The sequence below is a fragment of the Piliocolobus tephrosceles genome, chromosome 17 (assembly GCF_002776525.5).
Source record: "Piliocolobus tephrosceles isolate RC106 chromosome 17, ASM277652v3, whole genome shotgun sequence".
Classification (NCBI taxonomy): Eukaryota; Metazoa; Chordata; class Mammalia; order Primates; family Cercopithecidae; genus Piliocolobus; species Piliocolobus tephrosceles.
The window spans coordinates 71,996,121-72,007,251 of NC_045450.1; the positions used below are offsets into that span (position 1 = coordinate 71,996,121).

The 11,131-nt window shown below is 54.9% G+C and overlaps 1 protein-coding gene across 6 annotated transcripts in view; it reads right to left on the minus strand.

The window, feature by feature from the left end:
• FBXO31 (F-box protein 31) overlaps positions 1–11,131 on the minus strand; it is a 55,563-nt gene that overhangs the window by 11,435 nt on the left and 32,997 nt on the right. For all 6 annotated transcript variants that reach the window (XM_023228985.3, XM_023228984.3, XM_023228983.3 and 3 more), the window contains 3 exons: positions 8,902–8,978; positions 5,305–5,472; positions 4,597–4,671 (listed from right to left, as the gene is read on the minus strand). In XM_023228985.3, the coding sequence (XP_023084753.1) occupies positions 4,597–4,671; positions 5,305–5,445 (216 nt within the window). In that variant the 5' untranslated portion in view covers positions 5,446–5,472; positions 8,902–8,978. The remainder of the gene's footprint in view (positions 1–4,596; positions 4,672–5,304; positions 5,473–8,901; positions 8,979–11,131) is intronic.

Here is an 11,131-nt window from a genome sequence, read left to right on the forward strand (position 1 = left end):
GGCTTGGCCTGGCACCCATACAGAAAAGGCCAGGTCTGGGTGGGCCCAAGGGTCCCATTTCTCACAAGGACCCAGGGCTGAGGGAACCCACAACCCTGGGAACATCACCAGATCATGCCAGTGAGGCAGCCTGGGCACAAGGAACGACCTCCCAGGGCAGCGGTGGCCCACACAGAGGTGCAGGGATGCCAAAGAGACTGCACTGCTCTCGCAGCCTCCCCTGTCCACGGCCCAGCCCCTCCAACCTCCCTGCAGACAGGACTCCACTCCCTTGGAACGTGCTTGATACGGTTTGGCTGCGTCCCCACCCAAATCTCATCTTGAACCGTAGCTCTTCATGGGAGGGTCCCTGTGGGAGGTAACCGAATCGTAGGGGCGGGGTCTTTTCCACGCTGCTCTCATGACAGTGAGTAAGTCTCACAAGAGGCGATGGTCTTACAAAGGGGAGTTCCCCTGGGCAAGTTCTCTCTTCTTTGGCTTGCCACCACGTAAGATGTGCCTTTCGGCCGGGCGCGGTGGCTCAAGCCTGTAATCCCAGCACTTTGGGAGGCCGAGACGGGCGGATCACGAGGTCAAGAGATCGAGACCATCCTGGCTAACACGGTGAAACCCCGTCTCTACTAAAAAATACAAAAAACTAGCCGGGCGAGGTGGTGGGCGCCCAGCTACTCGGGAGGCTGAGGCAGGAGAATGGTGTAAACCCGGGAGGCGGAGCTTGCAGTGAGCTGAGATCCGGCCACTGCACTCCAGCCTGGGCGACAGAGCGAGACTCCGTCTCAAAAAAAAAAAAAAAAAAGACATGCCTTTCGCCGTCCACCATGATTGTGAGGCCTCCCCAGCCACATGGAACTGTGAGTCCATTCAACCTCTTTCCCTTACAGATTACCCAGTCTCGGGTATGTCTTTATCGGCAGTGTGAAAATGGACTAACACAGCGCTGATCAGAAGCTATCAGCCAGCAGAGCACAGGGCAGTACCGAATTCCTATGCCCAATCTTTTACCTCAGTTGTGAAAATTATCAGCATGTGTCACCGTGTCCGAACCTCCTGGGATGTCCTCTTCCTGGAACGCAGCTCTCCCGGTAACCTACCTGCTCTCTGGCCTAAAAAGACTTAGCTAGAAAGTGGAGACGCGCTCCCAGCTGATGCATGAATCCACAGAGAGCCACCCTCTGAACCCCTACACGTCCTGAGAGAAAAGCAGCGAGGACACTGCAGGCCTCAAGACGAACAAAGGGACTGTGGGACCAGGTGACAAGCCCCACAGGAGGGCGCAGCCAGTGCAGCCCCTTCAGGAGAGGAGAGGCCGCTGTCACTCTAGCATGGGCGGGGCAGCACCGTCGCCAGCCCCAGCCTCTGCCCTACCTGGGACAGTGGCACCGTCACTCTGTCAACTCCGGGAGGGGGAGCTCAGGAGCGGGCCGAGCCGAGGGAGTGTGCTGGATGGGGTGTGGACATCACACAAACGGCAGCGCTCCACACACTGACCGTAGGCGTGCTGCGGTTCCAATCACAAGAGACAGCAAGGGGATGTTTCTGGGAAATAGCTGCTTCTAGAGTTCATACAGCAAATGAACAAAATGAGTCAGGAACATTCCAAAATAGAAGAGAAATACAAACAGTTAAAATTAGTGACAGGCCAGTGCAGTGACTCACAGCTGTAATCCCAACACTTTGGGAGGCTGAGGTAGGAGGATCACTTGAGCCCAGCCTGGGCAACACAGTGAGACTCTGTCTCTAAGTCAAAAATAAAATAAAATATAGTGATAAAACTACAAAAATTCGGCCAGGCACGATGACTCACACCTGTTATCCCAGCACTTTGGGAGGCCAAGGCGGGCAGATCACCTGAGGTCAGGAGTTCAAGACCAACCTGGCCAACATGGCGAAACCCTGTCTCTGCTAAAAATATAAAAATTAGCCAGGCGTGGTGGCGGGCATCTGTAATCCCAGCTACTTGGGAGGGAGGCTGAGGCAGGAGAATCACTTGAACCCAGGAGGTGGAGGTTGCAGTGAGCCAAGATCGCACCATTGCACTGGACAGGGCGAGACTACGTCTCAAAACAAACAAAAGCTACCAGAATTAGAATAGTGTGGTACTGACATGTAGACAGACATATGGATCACAGTATCAAGCCCAGAAATGAACCAAATATACAGGGTAACCTAGGACAAAAGCAGCACTACAAACTGATGGAGAAAGTGTGGTTATTTCACATCCAGTGTGGGGATAACAGAGCAGGTCTGCACAGAACCAAGGCTGGGGCTGAGCCTTACATTTCACATCAGAATAAATCCAACAGAACCAGACACAGACACGAGAGAAAAATAAAAGTATGAGCTCATTTGTAAACATATCTGGGTCAGGGAGAGATCTCAGGACGGCACTAAACTGAGAGTCTTTTAAAGAAAGATGGATACATCTGCTTATGTAAAAATTAAAAATACAGCTGGGCACAGTGGCTCATGCCTGTAGCCCCAGAACTTTGGGAGGCCAAGGCGGGAAGATCACTTGTGCCCAGGAGTTTGGGACCAGCCTGGGCAACAAAGTGAGACACCCCATCTCTGAAAATTAACATTAAAGACAAAAAGTTCCGTGGATGAAAACACACCATAAGACAAATCCAAAGACAAAAAAAAAATGAACAAGAAAAAAACCTGGCAACTCCTATCTGGAAGGGCTTCAGTTTCCAAATAGTTAACAAGCTCCTACAAACCCACTTGAAACCCGCCAACACCAAACAGAAAGAGAGGCACGGGCTCTGAGCAGACAGCTCCTGAGAAAGCGCCCACAGAGAGCTCCTGAGCCCAAGACACTAGGCTGGCCTCACTCAGAATAAGGGAAACATAAATTCACACCCCCAACAAGATTCCAGCACGACCTTCCCTCTCACCTTCACTCCCGGGGGTTCCTCTCATTTCCACAAGAAGCATCTGTTGTTATATTTACAATCCGGAAAAATACTACTCCAGTTCAAAATCAGTGAAGAGCCCACACAGAAGCTGGCTTACAGAAACTTTTCCTAATCCCAAAGAATACAGTACCAGAAATATAATACGGTTTTCTTTGTTAAGGGCTCAACAGCTGAGGAGTTTCTATTCTTGAAAAATCTGTTGACATTTTTCAATTAAATGTGAACCATAAGGCCTGGCACAGTGACTCACACCTGTAATCCCAGCACTTTGGGAGGCCGAGGTGGGCGGATCGCCTGAGGTCAGGAGTTCGAGACCAGCCTGACCAACATGGTGAAACCCCGTCTCTACTAAAAACACAAAAAGTAGCTGGGCACGGTGGAAGGTGCCTGTAATCTCAGCTACTCGGGAGGCTGAGGCAGTAGAATTGCCAACATCGCCCCACTGCACTCCAGCCTGGGCAACAGAACAAGACTCTGTTTCAAAAAAAAAAAAAAAAAAAAAAAGTGAACCACAGCAATCACACATACGTTGTAGGTTTCTGTGTATAAAATCAAATCTAAAATGACAGCGTAATAAATGAAGAAAACCTTTCCATTATTGATCATCTTCACATGCCATCTATTTGAGAAAACAGGAACCTCACTCACCTGCAAAGGATTCTAAGAAACAGGACATTTGGTTCATCTTAACCCTCTCTGCAGTCCTCTGACTATGGGGAAACCGCCAGAAAACTCAAACAAGCTAAGAAACGCACACCCTAACCGGGCACGGTGGCTCACACCTGCAATCCCAGCACTTTGGGAGGCCAAGGTGGGAAGATGGCTTGAGCCCAGGAGTTTGCGACCAGCCTGGGCAACGTGGCATAACCCCGTCTCTACTAAAAATACAAAAAATTTAGCCAGGCCTGGTAGTGTGCCCGGCTAATTTTTTGTTTTTTCTTTTGAGACACCCACGTGGGAGTACAGTGGTGCGATCATAGCTCACTGCAGCCTCCACCTCCTGGGCTCAGACAATCCTCCCATCCCAGCCTCCTAAGTAGCTGGCATGCCACCATACCTGGCAAGTATTTTTGGGTTTTGTAGAGACAGGGTCTCACTATGTTGCCCTGGCTGGTTGTGAACTCCTGACTTCAAGTGATCCTCCTGCCTCAGCCTCCCAAAGAGCTGGGAACACAGGTGTGAGCGACCGTACCTTCCTTCTTAAGAGTGTTTTTTAAGATGGCAGTAAGACTTAGATCCTTGAAAGCTAAAACTCAAGGGCAATATTAAAATACACACAGGCTTCCCCCCTGCACTGGCATGATCCGGAAGCCTCCACACAGTCTGCTCGAGGGTGGGAAACACAGGAGCTCTGGGTGCAGCCCTCGGGTCTCCCTGCAGCTCACGTCCTAGAAGCAGCCTCCCAGCCACCCCCCAGCAAGTGGATGTGCCCGCCAAAGGGGCAAAGCAGAGCTAACTAAAGAAACGGCCTGTGCAGTTCCTTCGTTCTGCGGTGGGAGGGGACTGGCAACCTGCCCGCCCGCACAATGCTGTTCCCCGAGTGTGCTGGATGCGCGGTCTACACCAACAATACTGGCTGAACCATGGGAAACGCCCACCATGCAGGTCGCATGCGGCTGACTTCCCTCCCGCGTGGGAAAGGTCCACGCCACGTGAACACAGGGCCGGCTCGTGGGCTCACCTCCTGCCTCCCGCCGGACATCCTGTGGTGGTCCGTCTGGTTACACTTGGTGGAGAATTCATCCTTCTTCACAATCTTCGGTGTTCGCAATGCGAGGAAAGAGGAGAGTGAGGAGCAGAGTCGTCACAGCATCCCCCACGCCAGGCAGGTGGCCACGACCCCTCCCGCACCACACCCACCAAACCCCGCTGCAGGCACCCAAGATGCAACCAACGCGGTGCCAGCAGAGGGAGCTGAGTCTCCCTGAGCAACACTCCCCCAGAGCAGGTGGCGGTGGCACATCTCAGAGAGGGCGTTTGCATTTCCCAGTGACACAGAGCAGCAAAAGGCTGCGTCTCACACGCAGGGTGTGACAGATGACACGCTGTGCTCACACGGGGGCCACCGCCAGACCAGATCAGAGAACAGAGAGCGCCTTGATTCCACACTGATATTCTTGCAAACAGGAAAAAAAGAAACACAGGAACTGAAATTGCAAAGAACCAGCGGCTCTAATTGAGGGCAGAATCAACAGAGGGGTCCGGCAAGTGACCGCTGCGGAGTCCACCGCACCACGGAGGCATGAACAAGAAAGCAGAGCAGGCCGGAGCTCCCTCCCACCCGCTGACCTGCTACAGCCCAGGTCTGCAGCTCAGAACAGCACAGCAGGCCTGGCTGGAGCCTACACAGGACAGCCCTGGGACAGTGAGGACCCAGCCCCGCACACACCTGGATGTGGCCGTGGTGGGGCCCTTTGTGGCCGTACATGCACTCCACCGTGGCGGCCTTCCTCTCCATCAGGTGGATCCTGAACAGAGGCTTGAATCTCATGGGGTCATCGACGTGGGGGTCATGGGGAGGCAGGTACATCCATCCGATGATGAACAAACCATCCACCTACAGGAGGAGACGGGCAAAGGTCCGCGAGTGGCTCCCAGGCCAGCGTGAGCGCGGCCCCACATGGCTCCCCGCACTGCAATCGCACAGAGAAGCTCCTGCCAGGCCAGCACGTGGGACGCGCACGCCCACCCTTGAGGTGCCTCGAATCCAAGCCAGTGCCCAGCACTATCTTCCAGCTCTATGATGGGGGTGGGCACCAGGAGGAGGCAGAATAATCCAGAAAGTGAGACCAGGTGAGGTGCCGACCGAACGGGGGTGCATTTCCCAACAGGAAAGAGTGAACAACGGCAGTGCAAGGGCCTCATTCACGTCCTGAGCTGAACAAACGGCCACTCGAAGGCGGCTTTGAGACGGTCCAGGAAGCGTGCCATGGCCTGGGCAACAGGCAACAGAAGGAACAATTGCCACTTTTGTCAGGTGTGGCAGTGACACGGAAATGCAGGAAACACCCCTTTCCTAGAGCGCTGCACGGAGGGAGGAAGGGACAGCTGAAATGCCACGGGCCTGGGATTTGCTTCAAAACCAAAGTGCAGGGGAGGAGAGAGACGCCAGGACCTCGGAGGGGAGCTCAGAAGCGTGAAGAGCTGAGGAGTGCACTGCCCATGTGTCCCCGTGTGTCTGGGCAAATGCAGAGGTGGGTGTACCCAGCATGCTCTGGGTACAGCGGCCACATGCTTATAAGGAAGGACAGCCTAGCATCACCCTCTTCTGGGACAGCCAGGACCCATGAGACTTCTAGCTCCAGCAACCGAGGAAAGAATTCCATCATTTCTGGGGCAAATGAGCCTGGGCCAAGCGTGAGCTGGTGCCGTTCTCTCACGGACTCCACTTTCCCCAATTATCCACTGCTTTTGGGGTTTTTTTTTTTTTCACTCTATTACTCACTGCCAGTAAGAAAAACAATTACCACCCTTCCTCCACTAAAAGAAAGGAAGGCAATCTGCCCACGCTGTGAGCTGCCGGGCTGGTCTCTAGGAGGAAACATCCTAAAAGCAAGGCTGGACCACGCGACGCCCAACACAAACACGGAGCAGGTTTCTCCAAGGCCGCTGCTCCTACCAGATGACAACTGAGAAGCTTGTGTGTCCCGGCCCCAAACCCCACCTGGGGGCAAAGCCCAGAGCTGCAGAGGAGCATCTGCCCGAGGGCCATGCACGCCAGGCCCGCAAGAACCTACTCAGAGGCCACGGGGAGACAGACACACCTGCCCTGCCCTCGCTGGGCTCAGCCCCTGGTCCCGAGTGCACAAAAGGGAGCCGGGCACAACCACAACACCAGCACCGGGTTTTCAACACAGCAAGAGCGATGGCGATAGTGATACCTCAGGGGCCGGGTGCCTGCCCAGAGCTCACCAAAGTCAGGGCGGGGCTTTCCTTTCAAGAGGCTCCAGCAGGAGGGCGCAGGGGGCGGGACGCAGGGTGGGAGGGAGAGAGGGGAAGAGGGTGGGAGGGTGGACCGGAAGCCATGCAGACCCCGCAGAGCACCACCTCCTCACTCCACAGGGACACCTGCAAATACCAAGAAAAGTCGGACAACTTCACTGTGTTTAATGAGCAACTACTTTTCAACATACATTGGCAGGTGACCGAGAACTACAAGCAGACATCTGCTCCTGGCCCCGGCCCCAGAGCTCCCATCAAACCTGCCCTCCTGCTGAGACCAGCCATGCAGACTGAACACTGTCTCCTAATTCCAGGAGGAAGAAAACAAGAAAAAGAAAAAAGACTGAACACACCAGAGAGCCATGAAGGCAGCCCAGAGACGAGGACCCAAGGCCCTGAAGAGAAGGGACAGGCTGAGGGGCAAGGGGCAGGGCCTTCTCCCCGCTTCCTGAGGCCACTGACCACTGGCTGGGGAGGAAGGCCCATGCCTGGCACCCGCAGGCTGGAGAGGCGCACACGGAGATCAGGGCCACAAAGGAGCCAGGACTACTGCAGCCAAACGCCAAAGATGGCAACCAGAGAACAGCCCCACGCTGCACACAGGCAGCTGCACAAGGCACCTGTGGAATCCTGAGTGAGGGGTGGGAGGTGGAGAAGGGAAGTAGAGTGACTGCTGAGAGGCAAAGCGGCCAAGCAAAGCATGACTCACAAAGCCAGGAAGAGAAAAGGCAGAATCGGGGCCTGGGAAGGAGTGCACGGAGGGCCTCTGGCTGGGCCCTGCAGAGGGCTGTGTCCTGGGAAGGAGAGTGACCCGGAATGAGAACGAGACGCCTCCCCAAGCCTGAGATGCACACACCCCGGGCCCGCGCAGAACAGGTGCTCTGACTCCGCTCTGCCTGCAGGCCGGGGCCAGGGACTCCTGGGGAGACCAGGCCACGGCACCCAGACAAGTGCCCAGGTGCATGGTAAGGGGTGGGGGGTAGCCAGCATGCCTGGAGATCAGGAGAAAAGGCGGGGGCTAGACTTGAAAGAAACTTTCACTACTATACCCAGAAAGATTAACAAAGAGAAGGAAAACTTCACCAGAAAACGAGAATTTAACAAAAAAGAAAGCCAGGCCGGGCGCGGTGGCTCAAGCCTGTAATCCCAGCACTTGGGAAGGCTGAGACGGACGGATCACGAGGTCAGGAGATTGAGACCATCCTGGCTAACACGGTGAAACCCCGTCTCTACTAAAAAATACAAAAAACTAGCTGGGCGAGGTGGCGGGCGCCTGTAGTCCCAGCTACTCGGGAGGCTGAGGCAGGAGAATGGCGTAAACCCGGGAGGCGGAGCTTGCAGTGAGCTGAGATCTGGCCACTGCACTCCAGCCTGGGCGGCAGAGCGAGACTCCGTCTCAAAAAAAAAAAAAAAAAAAAAAAAAGAAAGAAAGCCAGACTTCCATCTCCGGCCATCATTGAGTACCGGGACTAGACAGGCACTGCCATGGCAGACCCAACAAACAGGAAAGAAATGTCCTCACGGGTCCTCAGACCCCAGCAGCAGGCTGTCGGGAGAAGGGAAATGGAGGCGACCGCCACCAGCCTGGACTTCCGCCTGCAACATGCTAGCACTTTCCAGACCATGGCAGTCAGAAGGGGTCCACGGCAGAACCCAAGGAAACAGATGTCAGAGTGCAACATGGCTGCAACACGTGGGGCAAAGACCAAGAAAGGAAGGACCTGGCTGAGGGCGAGCTCCAGACCCTGCCAACATGTGCGCGCTGGGCCTTGGCATCCAGGAAGCAAAGGCCCTCACAAGCCACCCCCCCGACCCGAGAGTCCGAGGACAGGCCACGAGGCCAAAGTGTTGCTCTAAGTGAACCTTTGCCCATTTGGAAAATAAAATTGGCTCCTGAAAAGGGACGGAGCAAGAAGTTTTTGGTAATTACCTCGAACGCACATCTGGGCAGCTTGTCCCCAGGTAGAAGGGGCCCTCAAATTCCTCCACGTGAGGCACCGCTCCTACCCATGCACAGACCCCGTCGCGAGGCTCCGGGACTTACCACCACGTTCAGCAGTCCTCCGTATGGCCCGATATCTGGCTGCCACAATCCCAAAATGTGTCTGTATCGGTGAAGCACTACGGGGGAAAGAAAGAGCAAGTCTCTGTGTTAGACCCATCGTGCCTCAGGGAGCCCGGGGACCCCGACTTGGAGGAAGGAACCAAGAGGACTCACAAAAGGCTTTTTGCAAGAGAACCCTCCAAACACACGCACACCAAGCCTCTGAAGATCTGTCAGAAGGCGGCCAGGCGCGGTGGCTCACGCCTGTAATCCCAGCACTTTGGGAGGCCGAGGCGGGCAGATCACGAGGTCAGGAGATCAAGACCATCCTGGCTAACGCAGTGAAACCCCGTCTCTACTAAAAATACAAAAAATTAGCCGGGCGAGGTGGCGGGCGCCTGTAGTCCCAGCTACTTGGGAGGCTGAGGCAGGAGAATCACGTGAACCTGGGAGGCAGAGCTTGCAGTGGGCTGAGATTGTGCCACTGCACTCCAGCCTGGGTGACAGAGACTCAGTCTCAAAAAAACAAAAAAAAATCTATCAGAATGAAACTACCTTCAGAAGGCCTAAGTCAAATGAGCCTCCCGTAAAGTGATGAGCCTCCCATCAGTGGGAGGAAATCAAGCAAGGCTGGGAACTCTCCCTTCTAGGAATAAGATTGAGGAAGTGCAAACAGAACTGGACTACACCTGCCAAATGCTGAGACGCTGGTAGCGCTACAAGGCATGTCCTAAGCAATCAGATCTTTAAAGCTACGTCAACAATGAAAATGTCACACTCACCGAAGGCCCAGAACGCAACTTCTCCGTCCGTTCCTTGCCAGTCAATGGCCAGGCCAGGCTGAGCCATCTCACTTCCTGAGCAGCTCCAGGTCACCCTCAAAGCCGCCCCGGACCCTGCCCTGGCCTTCACCCCATGGGGTATGGGCCACTGCGCCAGCTGCCTCCCCTCCAGGCAGGCCTGAACCCCCAGCCCACCCACTGCCTCTCCCCACAGCTCCCTGGCCAGGCTCTAGGCCCTCAGCAATGTGACTGCCACCAGCCTTCCTGCCTCTCCACCCTACCTGCCCGCTCTCCATCAGCCTCGGCCTCCCAGGTCAGCCCAGCCCAGCTCCTCTCCTGCCCCCGCACTGTATCTGCATTCATGAGCCACCCCTTGGCTGCTAAATGCCTGATGAACCCGCCTCGCCTTCACCACTACCGTTAGTTCCCGTCATTCGGGAAGCCTTACCCATAAAGAGAAAGCAGTGAGCGGGACGATGGGGGAGAATGTGGCACCCAGCGACTTTCCCTGACCAGGCCTGGGTCCCCTGACGGTAGGGCCTGGGGATAGCAGCTGATCTGGGGGATGGTCCGAGGGAGATGGGGTGACCGGGTAGAGAGTACAGACCTGGCAGGAGGAGGAGTCAACACAAAGGGTGCTTTGCTGACACCTCCCCATCACGGTCACCAAAGGACAGAGGCAGCCGGCCAGGGCTGTTATAGCCTCACCCATCTGGGTCACTGGAAGAACAGGTCCCAGGGCCCCTAACAGTGGGACAGAAAGTGCTGGGAGCCATCATATGAGGGCTGCCTATGAGCAGGGGGCTTGCATTTACCCGGGACACCCAAGAGAGCAGCAGCCAAGACCAGCGCAGGGTGGAGGAGCACGCCTGGCACCTGTGTACCTGGAAAGCTCCCGCAAACCCTGGGTCCCGCAGAACGACGGAGCTCTCAGCAAGGCGGGTAATGAGGGATACACAGCAACCCAGCAGAAGCATCGCTCACTCAGTGGGAGGAGCAGCAGACCAGGCCTCAGCAGCAGGAGGCACGTAAGTCCACTCACAGCTTTACAAGACTTCAGTAAAGGCAGAGACAGGAAACATTCGTACATGGGGAGAAAACACTGTGAAGACAAAAACTCCCCCAGCTAATCATCAGTAATGTCATCCCAACCTAAATCCACACTCAGCTAATCACCAATGTCATCCCAACTCAAATCCACACCCAGCTAATCTTCAATAACATTATCCCAACACAAATACACCCAGCTAATCATCAATGTCATCCCAACTCAAATCCACACCCAGTTAATCATCAATAATGTCACCCCAACTCAAATCCACACCCAGCTAATCATCAATAATGTCATCCCAACTTTAACCCACACCCAGCTAATCAATAATGTCACCCCAACTCAAATCCACACCCAGCTAATCATCAATGTCATCCCAACTCAAATCCACACCCAG